This window comes from Pinus tabuliformis, chromosome 4_2 (assembly GCF_031772625.1).
Source record: "Pinus tabuliformis cultivar Carrire ecotype Pingquan chromosome 4_2, CPIR1, whole genome shotgun sequence".
Classification (NCBI taxonomy): domain Eukaryota; kingdom Viridiplantae; phylum Streptophyta; class Pinopsida; order Pinales; family Pinaceae; genus Pinus; species Pinus tabuliformis.
In genome coordinates this window covers 1,027,953,084-1,027,972,112 of record NC_142304.1, presented here as the reverse complement: position 1 = coordinate 1,027,972,112, position 19,029 = coordinate 1,027,953,084, and the positions used below count along the sequence as shown (strand labels likewise).

The following is a 19,029-nucleotide window of genomic DNA, read 5'->3' as shown; positions in this document are numbered from 1 at the left end:
TGCTCTATTATTGACAGGGAGACTAGTCTAACAGTTGCTGTTGGCCTAGAGGACCATGGTCTATATAGGCTACTTGACACCGGTGACTCTCCAGAAGTGGCTCTAGTAGCACGTGTCTCTCCCATCAGTACTCTTTGGCATCAGCGATATGGGCATCTAAATATGTAGTATCTCTCTCAGCTCTCCCGGGAAGGACTTGTGTCAGGATTACCTGATATTCAGACTCAGCAGTTGGGGGTATGCGGCGCCTGTCAAGCGGGAAAGCAACATCGGTCTTCATTCAAGAATGGAGAATCTTGGCACGCATCTAAGGTACTCCAGTTACTTCATGCTGATATTTGTGGTCCTATGAATACCGCTTCTATCACTGCTTGCAAATATTTTTTACTTATTGTAGATGATTTCAGTAGAAAGATGTGGGTGTATTTTCTAAAAAATAAATCTGATGTACTTAGTACCTTTCAGAAGTTTAAAACCTTAGTTGAAAAAGAGTCTGGCTGTAACATCATGACTCTTAGGACCGACAATGGGGGGGAATTTTGTTCTTCAGCTTTTGCCAATTTCTGTGATATTCATGGCATCAAACATCAGTTAACCGCACCCTACACTCCTCAGCGGAACAGTGTTGTCGAGCGCCGCAACCGCACGGTTGTTGAAATGGCTCGTTCCATGTTACAACACAGGAGTGTTCCAAACAGATTCTGGGCTGAAGCAGTATTTACTGCTGTTTACCTTCTTAACCGATCACCCACTCAGGCTGTTACAGGGAAGACTCCTGAAGAGGTTTGGTCTGGTCGTAAGCCTAAGATCAATCATCTCAAAGTATTTGGCTCAGTTGCATATGTTTGGATTCCAGCTGCTAAGCGCTCTAAGTTGGATTCCAAAAGCCAGAAACTCATGATGACAGGGTACAGTGATCATCACAAGGCCTATAGGCTGATAGATATAGCCACTGGTCGTCTTAGCTTCAGTCGAGATGTAGTCTTTGATGAGGACAGAGGATTCTTTCAGGAATGTTTTGAGGATCAGCCTCACAGTGTTCTTCTTCCAGTCGGTCCACCTGATGGGAGGGATGATGTAGCATCAGTATTTGATAATACTCTATCTGAGCTTCCTCCAGAAGCTAACCCTCCTCTTGCTGTCCCTATTGCTCTTGAGCCTTCTCCACCTCCTTCTGATATTGGTTCCTCTGCTCCTGATATTGGTTCTTCTTCTCTTCGGCCTAAATGGTGGGCTAAAACCATAGGTGATCTCCGGGATGATGAGCTCCTTGAAGGTAGAACTTCTAGACATAAGAACAGACAACAGTCTACAGTCAATTTTGCTCTTATGGCTAACCTACACAGTATTTTTGAGCCTCAAACCTATTCAGAGGCTAAGGGTACATCTGAGTGGGAACAGGCTATGGAAGCCGAATTCCAGAGTCTTCAGAAGAATCACACCTGGACACTTTCTGATCTTCCTGCTGAAAAAAAGCCCATAGGCTGCAAATGGGTGTATAAAGTGAAATACAAAGCTGATGGAACCATAGACAAGTATAAAGCTCGTCTTGTGGCTCGAGGGTTCTCACAGAAGGAAGGCATCGATTATGAGGAGACTTTTGCTCCTACAGCCAAGATGAGTACCATAAGGCTTGTTCTTGCCCTAGCAGCTCAGTTCAATTGGAAAGTTCATCAGATGGATGTAAAGAGTGCTTTCCTAAATGGTGATCTTCAAGAAGAAGTATACATGACGCAGCCTCCAGGATTCAAGGTTGCTGGTCAAGAACAGAAAGTGTGTCGGTTAGCTAAAGCAATCTATGGATTGAAACAAGCTCCTCGGGCTTGGTACATGAAAATTGATCAGTACCTGACAGATCAGGGTTTTCAGCGGGGTCCATCTAATGCAAACCTGTATATCAAGCATACTGGTGATGATATCTTGTTTGTGGTTGTCTATGTGGATGACCTTATCATTACTGGCAGCTCTGCACATTTGATCCATGGGATCAAACAAGATCTATGCAGAACTTTTGAGATGACAGACTTGGGACTTCTTCATTACTGTCTGGGGGTTGAAGTTTGGCAGACTGAAAATCAGATCTTTCTCTCTCAGTCCAAGTATGCCAAAAATCTTGTGGAAAGGTTCAGAATGCAGGATTGCAAACCGGCCACGACTCCTATGGAACCAGGGCTCAAACTTTCAGCACAGTCACCCTCTCCCCTTGTGGATGAAACTTTATTCAGGCAATTAGTGGGCAATCTCATCTATCTTACTGCTACCAGACCTGACATCAGTTTTGCAGTAAGCTACATTTCTCACTTTATGTAAGCTCCTAAAGCTGATCATTGGATAGCAGCAAAGCGGGTGCTACGATATGTGCGTGGTACTTCTGATTATGGCCTCTTATATACTCGTAGCTCCAATCCTATTCTCCGTGGCTACACTGACTCTGACTGGGCCGGTTCAGTTGATGACCGTAAATCTACAGCTGGGTATGTGTTTAGTCTAGGATCTGGTGTTGTTACTTGGACTAGTAAGAAGCAACAGGCAGTGGCTCTCTCCTCAACAGAAGCAGAGTATCGGGGAGCAGTTAAGGCATCCTGTGAGGCAATTTGGCTTCGTCGTATGCTTGCAGATATGCATGTTTTCCAGACAGGGCCTACTTCTTTGTTTTGTGATAATCAGGGAGTGCTCAAACTTGCCAAGAATCCAGTCTTTCATGAACGAACAAAGCATGTGGAAACTCATTGCCACTACATTCGCCAGCTGGTTGAAGACGGCTCAGTTCAGTTGCAATATGTTCCCACAACAGAGCAGCCCGCTGACATTTTCACCAAGCCTCTTGGTCCTGATAAATTTGTAAAATTCCGAGGGTCTATTGGTGTTGTAAATAGATTGAGCATTAAGGGAGGGTATTAGAATATTTCTAATTAGTATTTAATTCTCAGTCTTTTAGTTGTTGCTATTTTTATTCTTTTAGCAGTTTCTTAGATGAAACTGTTTGTTTCCATATTCTACATAGAAACCTGATGTTTCTATTATTGTAAATATTTTTATATTTTCATTGAGCTGTTGGCTCATTTCTAATCAATTGATTCAATATTCTTTTACATGCGTGTCTCGCACTGTTTTATACCCAGCTCCATGGGCACTATTCCAGTGACCTGGTTCATTGGTAAACTAATCAATTGAAGCTTCGTACAATTGAAAAGGGATGAAGGAATGCTGCCAGTGAGCTGATTAAAGCCAAAAAGGAGATCCGTTAACTGGGTGGTCTTCTTGCTACACAACTCCGACGGAATGTGACCAATGAACTGGTTAAAATTTATATCCAATAGTTCAATATTGGTGCAGTTAGATAACAGAGATGGAATTCGTCCTGTCAGATGGTTACCCCACAGATAAATATGCCTGAGCTGGCTTAACATACCCAATTCGGAATGAACACTGCCGTGAAGGTTGTTGCTTTGCAAATATATGTACTGCAAAGAGGATATGTTTCCAAAGCAGTGCGGGATTGTTCCCATCAAATTGTTAATTCCCAGGTTCAGGAATACTAGCCTGGGGAGAACACATAGTTCTAGGGGAATGTTTCCTGTGAGATTGTTATGGGAGAGAGTCAAGTTCCGTAGACTGTGGCACCTACACAGAGTGGGCGGAATGGAACCCTGGAGTTGATTGCCAGACAGGCGAAGCATCTTTAAGCGAAAGAGGGTTCCCAATTGATGGGGAATGTGACCGTGGAAACTGTTATTGCTAAGGCTGAGTACTCTAAGAAAGGAGAGATTGGCGAGAAGAGGAGAGATTGTACCTTGTAATGCCATGCTTGAAACATTCAGGGAAACGACTCTGTGTCTGCGCCTGCTGCATATGATACCCGTCCACTCGCAGAATGAAACATTTGGTTTCCAGGTAGTGGCTAAGGATTGGTACGGATCATATGTGATTGCAGACTTGAATGCAAGCAGAGCGTGTTGATCGGAAGCATTGGTGAGACGAGGATGGTGACGATTAGAGAAATGGGTTGTTGAAAACACAAAAGGATTGACAAAGAGAATGAAATAAAAGAGGAGTAGGCACCACCAGAAAAGAGAAGGGACGTAACAGATCTCCATCTTTTCCTTGTCTAACAGAATGATCTCTGAAACACAACAATCACAATGCTTCAGAAAACCATTGTGATTGCTTATATAGACGCATAGATTCATTTTTAACTTCGAATTTAGAATTCATAGAAAATGTGAAACTTCGGAAAAAAACTGTCCTCTATTTTTTCCAGAAATCTTTTCAGACCGCTTTCCTTTCGCTATAACAACGCATATACGGCGCACCCAAAATGAATAGTCTAATCGTTCTCCATCATCGATCCCCTGCTCCAACTACACGGCAAAGGGCGTCGTATCGTCCAAATAAAATCTTGCCCGGCTTATCTTGACTATTTGGCAATTGATCTGTGCGGATGCAGATAAATCGTCCATAAATCTAGCGTATATACCGCGCACCTCAATAGGATTCGCAAAAGGAATAATCGTTCTTCATTATCAATCCCTATTGACAATTGGTCTGTGTGACTATTGACAATTGATCTGTGTGGATGCAGATAAATCGTCCATAAATCTATCGATATACCGCGCACCTCAATAGGATTCCCAGAGGAATGGTCTAATCGTTCTCCATTGTCAATCCCCTGCTCCAACTACACGGCAGAAGGGCCTCGCATCGTTCAAAATAATATCTTGCCCGCCTCATCTTGCCTATGGTCTGTGGCTTTTGGATGGGTACAGATAAATAGTCCGCTTGGAATGACTTGGTCGTTTCTTTTTCTAACTGAAGAAATAGTGACCGAGAGATTTGAGAAATACTTAGTCTTGCTTAGGATTGGATGATAATATCTGTGTGACTAAATCTCTCTATAATATTTGTGGGACCAAATTTCCTCATAAATCATGAGATCATATCTTCGATGGTGCCACAAGAGCTATGAGACATACATAGTCTTGCTCTGAATTGGACCACAATACGTGTAGGGATCAAACCTCCCCAACTATTCATGGAATCATATCGTCGAGACTCTGTGGTTGTCCCATTAAGACACAAAAAATAGATAAATAGTTGGTAGTGACTTTTGGATGGATACACAGATAAATAGTCTCACCTCGTGGGATGACTGGGTGGTTGTTTCATTGAGATGTAGATGAATAGTAGGTTGGGTGGTTGTTTTACTGAGATGTACATAAATAGTCGGTAGTGACTTTTGGATGGACACATATAAATAGTTGATAGTGACTCTTTTGGATGGACACACATAAATAGTCGATAGTGACTTTTGGATGACTTTGTGGTTGGATGACTTGATGATTCTCAATGAGATGCAGATAAATAGTCAATAGTCACCTTTCCGGGCACTAAGTCCATAGAGCTATAGTCAAGATAACCCTTCACCCATGAAAAATATTAAATTTGAAATTAATTGTTAACGACTATTCGTACGATTGATCCAAGTCCCAAAACTATGAAGACCCCACTCACCCTTCACTCATAGAAAAATATTAAATTTGAAATTAATTATTAACCACTATTCCTTGATCCAAGTCCCAACACTATGAAGACCTCACTCACCCTTCACCCATGAAATATATAAATTTTGAAATTAATTGTTAACAACTATTCCTCGGATTGATCGAAGTCCCAACACTATGAAGACCCCACTCACCCTTCACCCATCAAAAATATTAAATTCGAAATTAATTGTTAACAAACTATTCTTGGTATTGATATGAAGACCCCACTCACCTTTCACCCATGAAAAGTATTAAATTTGCGCGTAGTCTAACAAAGCGGAGGAGTTGCCTGGAAAGTTATGGAAATTCTGGTTATATTTAGAGAAAATCCAGCAAGGATTTTTGTAAATCCAAGTTATAGTTGTTAAATTTCAAAATTTTAGGTGTCTTAGACGTTTTTGATGGTGCTGAATCCATTTCCACCATCAAAAACACGATTCAAACACTACCTCTACAAGATTTTTTGAAATTTTTTTGCCCGAATTCCGGCCACTTTTGACTATCCGGGCAATTCCTCTGCCTCGTTAGACTACTCCTTAAAATTGAAATTAATTGTTAACAACTATTCCTAGAATTGATCCCAAGTCCCAACACTATGAAGACCCCACTCACCCTTCACCATGAAAAGTATTAAATTTGAAATTAATTGTTAACTATTATCCTGAGATTGATCCAAGTCCCAACACTATGAAGACCCCACTCACCTTTCACCGAAGAAAAATATTAATTTTGAAATTAATTGTTAACAACTATTCCTGGGATTGATCCAAGTCCCAACACTATGGAGACCCTAGTCACCCTTCACCCATGAAAAATATTAAATTTGGAATTACTTGTTAACAACTATTCCTGGGACCCAACACTATGAAGACCCTACTCACCCTTCACCCATGAAAAATATTAAATTTAAAATTACTCGTTAACGACTATTCCTAGGACCCAACACTATGAAGATCCTACTCACCCTTCACCCATGAAAAATATTAAATTTGAAATTAATTGTTAACTATTCCTGGGATTGGTCAAAGGTCCCAACACTATGAAGACCCCACTCACCTTTCACTCATGAAAAATATTAATTTTGAAATTAATTGTTAATGAACTATTCATGGGATTGATCCAAGGCTGAACACTATGAAGACCCCACTCACCTTTCACCCATGAAAAATATTAAATTTGACATTAATTGTTAAACAATTATTCCTAGGATTGATCCAAGGCCCCACTCATCCTTCGTCCATGAAAAGTATTAAATTTGAAATTAATTGTTAATGACTTTTCCTGGGATTGATCCAAGTCCCTAACACTACGAAGACCCCACTCACCCTTCACCCATCAAAAATATTAAATTTGAAATTAATTGTTAACGACTATTCCTAGGATTGATCCAAGTCCCAACACTATGAAGACCCCACTCAACCCTCACCCGTGAAAAATATTAAATTTAAAATTACTTGTTAACGACTATTCCTGGGATTGATCCAAGTCCCAACACTATAAAGACCCCACTCACCGTTCACCCATGAAAAATATTAAATTTGAAATCATTGGTTAACGACTATTCCTGTGACCCAATGCTATGAAGACCTTACTCACCCTTAACCCATGAAAAATATTAAATTTGAAATTAATTGGTAACTATTCCCGGGATTGGTCAAAGGTCCCAACACTATGAAGATCCCACTCACCTTTCATTCATGAAAAATATTAAATTTGAAATTAATTGTTAACGAACTATTCATGGGATTGATCCAAGGCTGAACAATATGAAGACCCCACTCACCTTTCACCCATGAAAAATATTAAATTTGAAATTAATTGTTAAACAACTATTCCTAGGATTGATCCAAGTCCGAACGCTATGAAGGCCCCACTCATCCTTCACCCATGAAAAGTATTAAATTTGAAATTAATTGTTAACGACTATTCTTAGGATTGATCCAAGTCCCAACACTATGAAGACCCCACTTACCCTTCACCCATCAAAAATATTAAATTTGAAATTAATTGTTAACGACTATTCCTGGGATTGATCCAAGTCCCAACACTATGAAAACCCCACTCACCCTTCACTGGTGAAAAATATTGAATTTGAAATGACTTGTTAACGACTATTCCTGGGATTGGTCCAAGTCCCAACACTATAAAGACCCCACTCACCCTTCACCCATGAAAAATATTAAATTTGAAATTACTTGTTAATAGCTATTCATGGGATTGATCCAAGTCCCTACACTATGAAGATCCCACTCACCCTTCACCCATGAAAAATAGTAAATTTGAAATTAATTGTTAATGACTATTCCTAGGATTGATCCAAGTCCCAACACTATGAAGACCCCACTCACCCTTCGCCCATGAAAAATATTAAATTTGAAATTAATTGTTAACCACTATTCCTTGATCCAAGTCCCAACACTATGAATACCCCACTCACCCTTCTCCCATGAAAAATATTAAATTTGAAATTAATTGTTAACGACACTATGAAGACCCCACTCACCCTTCACCCATGAAAAATATTAAATTTGAAATTGATTTTTGAGGATTATTCATGTGATTGATCCATCTCCCAACACTATAAATACCCCACTCACCCTTCACCCATGAAAAATATTAAATTTGAAATTAATTGTTAACTATTCCTAGGATTGATCCAAATCCCAACACTATGAAGACCCCACTCACCCTTCACCCATAAAAAATATTAAATTTAAAATTAATTGTTAACGATCCTCGAATTGATCCAAGTCCCAACACCATGAATACACCCACATAGTGGAAAAATCAAGGAAAAAGGAACAAGAAAAATGTCTAGGAGATTTTAGATATTAGGAAACCATAAAAAACAAACACCTAGTTATTTTCCTTGCAAATCGCGATGTGAGAGAGGGTACATGTTCGTTGCATTATTAGGGTGTTATTACGAGCCTAGATCCATCTTAACCCCAGATCTATTAAGCGTCGAGAGGTATCCAATCTCTCGAGGTGCAAACCTCCTTTTTTAGTGCAAAACTTGAGGAAAGGTTTGCACCTCGAGAGATTGGATCCCTCTCGACGCTTGATAGATCTGGAGTTAAGATGGATCTAGGTTGGTTATATAATACTATATAATATCTATATTTTTATTTATGTGTCTCTTTGTTATTCTCTCTCTCTATCTCACCCCCCAAACATACACATTCTCGCTCCATAACTATCTCTCTCTCTCCCTCCATCTTCCTCTCCCTCTCTTCCCCTTATCTCTCTCTCTCTATCTCTCTCCTCTCTCTTTTCCCTCCCGCTCTCCTCTCTCCCTCACTCTCTCTCCATTGCTCCCTTGTCACTCCCTCTCTCTCTCCACCTTTCTCCCTCTATGTGTTTCTTCTTGCCTCCCTCTCTTGCCCCCTCCAATTCCATCTCTCTTGAGTCCTCTCTCTCTTCCTTCCTCTATCTCTACGCCCCCCCACTCCCACCCCCACCCCCACCCAATCTCTCTCTCTCTCTCTGTGTCTTCCCTCCAACTCTATGATTATCTCCCTCCCCCTCTCCTTCTCTCTCTCCCCTTCATCTATGTGTCTCCATCTCTCTCTCTTCCTCCTATCCCTATCTCTCTCCTCTCCTCTCCTCTCTCTTCCCTCCTCTCTTCTCTCCTTCACTCTCTCTCCATCTCTCCTCACTCCCTCTCTCTCCCCCTCAAACTCCATCTTTCTCTCCCCCTCTCTCCTTCTCTCTCTCCCCTCTCTCTCCCCCCTCTCTATCTTCCTTCCTCTCTCTCCCTCTCTCCCAGCTCACACTCTCTCTCTTCACCCTCCAACTTTGTCACTATCTTCTTCCCTCTCTCTAAAATTTGATCACATTGTATTGTGTTTAAGAAAGTATTTACATTTGAAAAACTTAAATGGTTGTAAAATATTAAACCTATATTTTGGATCAATCATGTCAAAGAAAATAAAATAATGAAAAACTTATAAAAATCAGGCACTATATTTAATCTATTATTGTTAGTCACTTTGCTTGCTCTCATCCCTTGGATCCTTAACTAAGATGGATCTATGTTGATTCATATATATATATATATATATATATATATATATATATATATATATATATATATATTCTCATTTTTTATTTTATTACATCATAAGGCATTTCCCTCTGAGAAGAACTCCCCTCCAATGCCACTTGTCCCTTTGTGTGCCTTTGATTTAGGTGTTAGACGATAGAAATCGCCTTTGTCATCAGATTAAAAACTGGTATTATTCAGTTACAATTCTCTAACGAGATTTTCTTACTGCATCCATAACCCGACATTCCTCTAAATCCAGACACTGAAGGCAGTGCTTTTGCAGGTTCTTCCGAGCTAGGCATTACGGGTTGCTCCGACCGTTTGAGAAAGATGGCCTTCATGGGAGCCCGGGAAGGGCTTTCTTGCAGGGGTCTTGACTCAGTCTCTTCTGTAGATGGGGGTTTTCTACTTCCTCGCCCGCGGCCCACCTCGGAAGCAGGGGAAATTTCAACTACCCTTGCTTTGAAAGGATTATATGTGACACATTCTTGTTGGGCAGCGAATCCCCCCATAGCGGGTTTTTGGGGCTTGAAGCCCGAATTTTGGTAAAGTGTAATGTAAAGACCTCGCGAAATGCAGGCACGGAGCGCGAGAGTCTAGGGTTGTTCGCCCTAAAATAATAGAATTTAATGTATGGTATGTCGGCCTACCCATGGTCCACGGACCATGGGATTTTATAAATAGAGCGAGGCTCTAAGTGTAAAGGGAGTCTTAAGTTTTGATGACGAATTAGCTCTAAGTCTGTAAGTCCGAGTCTTGGGTTGTAGTAGTAGGAAGAGACTCTGCAGCTGAGTGCGCAGAGGCCTGGTAGAGTCCGCAACTATTAGGGTCCCACCCTAACCCCCTTATTTATGTAGTGGGATTGAGTCATAGTAAAGAGTCAATGAAGCCCATATTAATAATTGTAAGTGGTTAACCCGCAATTAATGACGAGACCACAGTTAGTTGCAAATGGGCCATGGTATTAGATAGATGGTATTAATAAAACCCATGGTATTGATCCATGGTATTGCATGTATGAGTCATATATAAAGGATAGAGACTCCCTGCTAGGAGCATTGTGTCTTATTTCTGTATCGAGCTCTGCTCTATTGGAGGTTGCCCCCTCGAAGAGGCCAGTGAACATTGCTTTCTGAATAATAAAATATTTGTTGTTGTCTCTCACTATTCTATGTTCTGGGTATCTTTCTTCGCATATTCTGTATTTGGGTATCTTTTGCAGGTTAAGAGCATAACAAGTGGTATCAGAGCACTTTCCAGGGCCAGTGGGATCTCCATTTCTTAGCAAATTTTTTTTTTTGGCTAGAGACGTGTTCCGGCATCTTTAAACCATGGGATTTGTCGTTGAGCGCATAAACCTACGGATTTGGGGAGGCATGCACACAGGAAATACAAGAGGTGGTCACGCTTGTTGGACTCCCTTGTAACCCCTGTGGGTACCCCTTCGAGTAGTAGCGCATCAGACAGAACCGCGTACGGACTATCTTCCAAGTACCTTCTGGGTATATCGGAAGCTCCTTAGCTCCTCTGCAACCTCGCCATAGATAAACTGTCGGCCGTCTTGCTGCTACAGTACACCGAGAACAGCACTCGGAGAGATTACTCGCCCGTAGGATAGGGTAGTCGGGTTGTACGACTAAGGGTACGGTTGATCCTCCTTTGTTAGAGCCCTGAAACATTGGGCCGAGTACTACTGTCAGACCCTTATGTATATTGCGATCTGTAGCACTTGACACTCCTCGAGACCATAGTTCCCTTTTCTATCTGGGGATCACGCATCATCTTTGCCAGATCCGCTCGCGCAAAGGGGTGCAGCAGCAGCAGACATCAGTCCCGCAGTCCGAGTTAGCAACTAGCCATTCCGATCTATTAGATCCATCAGATCCACAACAGCAATCTGTTCCGCCGCTCAGAGCTATCTGATCCGCCATTCAGATCCACCTGATCTGAGTAGTTGTGTGGGGTTCCTATACCGAGGCATGATTTTCGCAGGACTTTTGGTAGCATTGACATTTTGAGGATTCGCCTACTGCAGTATTCCTAAGGAAGGAGTAAAACTCCAAAAAAAAAAGTCTGAGATCTCCCGGGGTGCTTATTGGTGATCTAGCTCATCAGAATCAGGACGACGAGCTGAGAACAGTGGTACCATTCAATTCTTAGTGAAAAAAAAATAATTTTTGGGCGGTCCCAATTTTCAAGAACATCAGGTCGGTGCATGGTAGAAACTAGAGCTCAAGCTATGGCCAATGAGAGGATGGACAAACTTGAAGAATCCTTGCAATCCCTCCAAATTCAGCTTGACCGACTAACTAGCATGATCTCGAGCATAATCCCGACGAGCAAGGAGGAAGCCCATGAGGAGGCGTATATTGGCAATGGACACAGTGAGGGTGAGTCTAGCCACTCTCTTCACCTCGGGGGCCCCCACCAACAATCCCGTCCGCGACCTCCCAAGTTGTATATGCATAAATTTGATGGTTCTCACCCGGCAGCATGGATATCACAAATGGAGCAGTATTTCAATCTGAATAACATCTTAGATAATGAGACTTAGCTTATGGTGGGGAGCATGTACTTGGACAATGAAAGGTGGCAACGGTGGGAATGGCATCAACGTTGCAATGGACCTTTTAGGACTTGGACCTCCTTCAAAAAAGCTCTTACAGAATGCTTTGACCAGGAATCTTCTTTTTTGGGTCGTCTTACTAAGCTCCGATAGACTGGCGCAGTGGATGAATATATTACAGCCTTTGAAGCCTTAGCCTTCCGCACTAGGGGTCTCTCAGATGTGTTCTACACGGAATGTTTTATCAGCGGTCTTAAAGAAGCCATAAAAGCCCATGTCTTACTGCACCACCCTCCCACATGGACGGAGGCTTGTAAGGTAGCTCGTAACGTGGAACGTGCGTTAGCAGCCCAGTACAGTCGCCCAAATTTCACCGCTAAGGGTCGCCCCCCACAGGCTCACAGCATGACTCAAACACTTAAGGTTCAAAAGGTGTCACCTGCAGAAATGGCCGAAAGAAGAAAGCAAGGATTATGTTACTACTGTGATGAAAAATACTCCCCAGGTCATAAATGCAAGGAGCCCAAATTTTTTCAAATTGATGCCACTGATTACAGCTCATCGGAGGAAGATCCACCACTGGAGGAACATGAGGCGGTAGAAGAGGACAGCCAAAAGGACAATGTCCCTGACGAACCAGTTATTTTGCTGCATGCTTTGGGAGGGATTTCTTCACCTCAAACTCTCAAAATCAGAGGTTTTATTAAACATTGCCCAGTAGTAGTCTTGATTGATAGTGGAAGTACACATAATTTCATCCATCAAAAAGTCGCGGAAGCAGTGCATTGTTTTGTACGAGCAGTTTCTAACTTCCATGTCCAAATTGCGGATGGGGGCACAATGAAATGTGAAGGCCACTGTGAAAATGTCAAACTTCAAATGGGGGATTATCAGTTGAAGACCCACATGTTTGCCATACACATGGGAGGGTGCGACATTGTCCTCGGTGCTGAATGGCTTCGCACTCTTGGGCCAATCACAATGGATTTCTAGGAGTTATATATGAGTTTTAAGCAGAACAACTCCACACATACCCTCCGTGGACTCCAGGCGGGAGCTCCCTCTATCATCACCTGGCATAGGATGGAAAAATTGCTAAAAAAGGGCCATCATGGCGTTATAGCTCAATTTAATGCCATCCAGGTAGTCGAAACCAAGTCTCTGCCGATTCATCCTGAGATGCAACATATTTTAAATAACCATTTGCCAGTCTTTGACAAGCCTCATGAGCTTCCACCCTCGAGAGGGGAACATGATCATAGCATCACCTTGGTTCCAGGGGCCCAACCCCCAAATTTGTGCCCATACAGATATCCGTTCACCCAAAAGAATGAAATAGAAAAAATAATCAAGGAACTTTTGGAAGCAGGTGTCATTCATCCCAGCATTAGTCCTTATTCGTCACCGGTGGTCATGGTGCTCAAGAAATATGGGGAGTGGCGGATGTGTCCAGACTTCAGGGCCCTCAATAAGTTGACAGTCAAAGATAAATTTCCCATCCCGGTGGTTGACGATTTGCTGGATGAACTCAATGGGGCTCAATTCTTCACTAAGTTTGATTTTCGCTCGGGCTACCACCAAATTCGCATGAAGGAAGTCGACATTCCAAAGACTGCTTTCAGAACTCATGAAGGCCATTATGAGTTCCTGGTCATGCCATTCAGTCTTTGTAATGCCCCCTCTACTTTTCAGAGCCTTATGAACCACCTTCTCAAACCATATCTCAGGAAATTTGTCCTTGTCTTCTTCGATGACATCCTCATCTATAGTTGCACTTGGGCCGCACATCTTCAGCATATAGATCTACTCTTGCAACTGCTCCGCAAGCATAAATTATTTGTCAAGATGTCCAAGTGTTCGTTTGGCATGGAAGAAGTTGAGTATTTGGGCCACATTGTGGGGCGTGAAGGTGTCAAGGTGGACCCCAAAAAGATCCAGGCAATGCAGGATTGGCCTCAACCTAAGACCTTGAAGAGCTTGAGAGGATTTTTGGGTCTCACAGGCTATTATCACAAATTTGTCCGCAATTATGGTCGCATAGCGAAGCCCCTCACTCAACTCCTGAAGAAAAATTCATTCTTCTGGAATGAGGACGCACAACAGGCATTTACAGCTCTCAAAAATGCCATGTGTTCCACTCTAGTCTTAGCACTACCTGACTTCACCAAATCTTTTGTCATTGAATGTGATGCTTCGGGTACGGGTATTGGGGCGGTCTTAATGCAGGAAGGGTGACCTTTGGCCTTCACAAGTTAACAACTAAGTGGGAAGAATCTGGGCCAATCTACCTATGAGAAGGAAATGACGGCCATTTTACATGTAGTAGAGACCTGACGACCTTACTTATTGGGGCGATGTTTCCAAATCCGCACAGACCATCACAATATTAAATATTTTTTGGAACAACGCCTATCCTCCCCACAACAAAATAAATGGCTCGCCAAAATGCTGGGATATGATTATGAGATCATTTACAAGAAAGGGCAAGAAAATAGTGTAGCAGATGCATTATCTCGCCAATTTGAGGAGGGAAGTACCCTACTAGCAATTTCCCTTCCATTCCAGAATGGATTGAAGAAGCTCGCAGGGAATGTTTTTCACATCCAGGGCTCTCCCAACTCATTTCTCAATTGCAGGTGGATCCAAACTCCACCAAGGGTTACTTGTGGCAGGATGAGATTCTTCACTACAGGGATAGAGTTGTAATATCACCAACATCCACCCTCAAAAGTCGCATTTTGGCAGAATTGCACACATCCCCCATTGCAGGACATTCAGGCTTTCAGAAGACGTATGCTCGCACCAGAAGATCATTTTTTTGGACAGGCATGAAAAAGGACATCCTCACTTTTGTAGCAGAATGCGATGTCTGTCAACGCCACAAAGGGGAGACTGTCAAAGCACCAGGCACATTACAACCGTTGCCGATCCCGACAGCCATATGGACGGAGGTTTCTATGGATTTCATTACAGGTCTTCCAAAGTCAGGAAACAAGTCATTCATCATGGTGGTTGTGGACAGACTTTCGAAGTATGCTCACTTCTGCGCCCTACCCCACCCGTTTACACCGACTTTGGTCGCTCAATCTTTCATGGATCAAATCTTCAAATTGCATGGCATGCCCACTTCTGTTGTGTCCGATCGCGACCCGATCTTCACCAGTAATTTTTGGTAGGAACTCTTCAGGCTACAAGGCACCCAGCTAAAACTCAGTACTTCTTATCATCCACAAATGGATGGTCAAACTGAAGCTGTCAACAAATGTCTGGAAACTTACCTTAGGTGTTTCACTTCAGAAAAGCAACATCTTTGGGTACAATGGTTACCTCTGGCTGAATTGTGGTATAACACCAACTATCATGCCACCACCAAAATGACTCCCTATGAAGCATTATATGGTCAACTCCCTCCTTTCCCTACTTCTTATATCAAAGGGGGCTCAAAGGTACAAGCAGTGGATCAACTCCTACAAAACCGCGCAACCATGCTCGCCCATCTTAGAGAGTATCTTCATCAAGCTCAAAACCGCATGAAGCAACAGGTAGACCAGCATCGCTCAGAGCGCCAATTTCAAGAAGGGGATCAGGTCTTTTTGAGGCTGCAACCATATAAGAAAACATCACTCAAAGACAAGGGTTGTCAGAAACTATCTCCAAAATTCTATGGACCATATCAAGTACTTCATCGCATTGGAGAAGTCGCCTACAAGCTGGCTTTTCCACCTACTGCAAAAATCCATCCAATTTTCCATGTCTCATGCCTCAAGAAAGTGATTGGGAACAATTGCAGAATTCAAACCAGTCTACTTGAATTGGACGAGGAAGGGTCAATCTGGCTCCAACTTGAACAGGTCCTAGACACACGAGAAAGGCATCTGCGTGGCTGCATGATTAGGGAAGTTCTCGTCAAGTGGAAAGACACCTCGCTGGAAGATGCAACTTGGGAACCAGCCACTATTCTTTAGCAGTTTCCGCAGCTTCAGCCTTGAGGACAAGGCTATTCTTAAGGGGGAGGGCATGTTAGGGTCCCACCCTAACCCCCTTATTTATGTAGTGGGATCGAGTCATAGTAAAGAGTTAATAAAGCCCATATTAATAATTGTAAGTGGTTAACCCGCAATTAATGACGGGACCACAGTTAGTTGCAAATGGGCCATGGTATTAGATAGATGTTATTAATAAAACCCATGGTATTGATCCATGGTATTGCATGTATGAGTCATATATAAAGGATAGAGACTCCCTACCAGGAGCATCGTGTCTTATTTCTTTATCGAGCTCTGCTCTATTGGAGGTTTCCCCCTTGAAGAGGCCAGTGAACATTGCTTTTTGAATAATAAAATATTTGCTATTGTCTCTCACTATTCTATGTTCTAGGTATCTTTCTTCGCATATTCTGTATTTGGGTATCTTTTGTAGGTTAAGAGCATAACAGCAACTGTGTGTGCGGACACCTGCAACTGAGTGCGTAGGGCGAAGTTGGGATTGTACTTGGACAGAGAATTAATTAAAGATAAGTTGATTCTGGAATATTTTGTGTCTATGCTTCTGTTATATTTATGGATCTCTTTACAGTTTTATGATTGCGTGCACTTGTTATGAATGTTGAATGATTAATGAGAATATTAGGCCGACATAATTAAGTTAAGATCTATAATAATAGCACAGTAAGGAATAAGGATCTAGACAGCACCTCTTTGCGCTCTTTACAGAGCTACACGGAAGCAGTTGCACAAGTTGGGAAGGATAAACATCTATGTGGAGCAGTGCAAGCATGCGGGTTCGGTTCACGGACTTCCTAGACTTCATCAAGACATCCCTAGGGTGCGGAAACCTGGTTCCAGCACCCTCCCATACTACCTTGGGTGAGACCTCAATCCATGCACCATGGACTATTGCCAAAAGGGCCGGTAGTTTTGGGATTTGTTTGGCTAAATCACTTCTGAACCTGGGTCAGGCCCCAACAAGCCAACAAATGGTTCCATTGCCAGGACTGGGATCTGCCTAAGGGATGTCTGATGTCGTGCCACTGGAACCCAACAAAGAAGGAAATTGAAGAGTGGTTGGACAAGAAGCTTCACGAGTTCGTGACACAAGAAAACAGAACTCCGCAGGTATCCGAGAAAAGGTGGTTGGATCACTACGTGTATACGGAAATCCACAAGATCTTCTTCGCATCCTTTCCTTCTGAACTGTATGAGTGGATCGCGAGGTTAGCCGACAGCCAGGGAAGGTGTAAGCTCGACCAACCAATAGTGTGGACTCCAGAATTAGTGCACAGATTAGAGGCATTAGAAGATAAGATCGTACGAGCTATGGACCATTGGCTCGACTGGATAATAGGGGGATTTATCACTGAATTTACGATAGACACGACCATGAGCTATAACGAAGCAGAACGACGTTTTCTGAAGGGACCGCAAGGTAAGTACATTAAATCTTCGAATACCTGGATTAAGATGTTGTTATGTGAAAAGCAGGTTATGCGAATACATTAATGTTTGGAATGACGTGGAGCGGGAAGATCTACAAAGGTAGCGGGGAATTAGGAAATTGTGCCTTAATTTCACCTTCGCAAGAGAGTGAGGAAGAGCTCACTCGGGTCTCTCCGAGAAGTGCGGTCAGTTTGATAAGGCAACGTATTCCACAGTTACCACCCCCACTTATTCCATCACCCGTTTCACCTCCTTCACCTCCATCTCCACCCACTCCACCTCCACCACCCCCGCAGTTTAGCATGGCGAGTGTGATCAAGCTACCCGTATTCAGAGGAGTAGGGAATGAGGATCCGGACTAGTTCTGGTTTGTGGTAAGAGCAGTATGGGAAGCACAAGGGGTCACTGATGAGCCCCAATTTTTGGTACAATTTGGGCTCATTTTGCCTACTTGCTTTGCTCAAACCATTCATCTTTATTGCTTATGCATTCATTTCTTGGTTTATTCGTGTTGTTTGTAGGAAGAAGGGTAGGCATTCTATCTACGTGACTAATACATGATGATTTCAGGTTTTTGGCATTAAAAGGGAGCAAAGACCACGAAAAAGGAGACAGTAAGGTGGCACTGCTGGTTTTTAGGAGAGGATGTCCACAGTCTTGGGGACCTTCCTCGTGATTCCCACCATAGCTCCGAGCTCCAACCAATCTCCCCACCGAGCTTAGAGGCAGCCAACCATTCTACAGGAACAGCAGTTACAACTGTTCTACAGGATCAACAGTTTAACCTTCAGTTGGACAGCCGAGCTCCACAAATCAAGGAAACCTGTTGGATTATCATTTTGCATAAATACTGAGGCCGTAGCCTTTGATAGGAGCTTTTTGAACTTTTGCATTACTATTGTAATTTCGAAGTACGAGCTACAGCTCGGTGTTGGTTCTTTTTGTAAGCCAGTTTTGGCATGACATCAGATTTTTGGTTATGAATAAAGGCAGGCAGATTTGGGTCTAATTCTCAGTTTTTAAGGGAGCTATAGCTCTCAGGTTAGGGCCCAACCTGAGAGCAATAGACCTCCTCTTCCTTGTATTGTTATTTAACTTTCCTTTCAGCACTTTATTCCTCTGTTTTGACATGCATTTAGAATTTACAGTCTGCTGATTTGATTTCTTTTATGTGATTGAGTAGGATTAGTTTACAGTTCAAGTGCTTTCAGTTGCTTAGATTAGAGTAGGAGGATTGTAATTCATTAGAGCTCCAAAAAAGGTTGATAGTGCACTCGCTGCCATCTCTGTTTAGAGATTGGGGGTGTGGGCTGTACCAACCACCAAAAATGCAGTCTTATGCTTTCATGCAAGCTACCACACAGTCATTGCAATTGTAGATCCATCCATGCATTTTGCTCTTGAGCACTACTGCTTCGTTCCAACACCATGCACGAT

General features: G+C 42.6%; 1 protein-coding gene across 1 annotated transcript in view; it reads right to left on the bottom strand.

Annotated features, from left to right (window-relative positions):
- LOC149173126 (uncharacterized) overlaps positions 1-19,029 on the bottom strand; it is a 33,307-nt gene that overhangs the window by 4,679 nt on the left and 9,599 nt on the right. Inside the window, 1 exon segment of the mRNA XM_089426585.1 lies at positions 3,119-4,123. Coding sequence (XP_089282711.1) covers positions 3,119-4,123 — 1,005 coding nt within the window.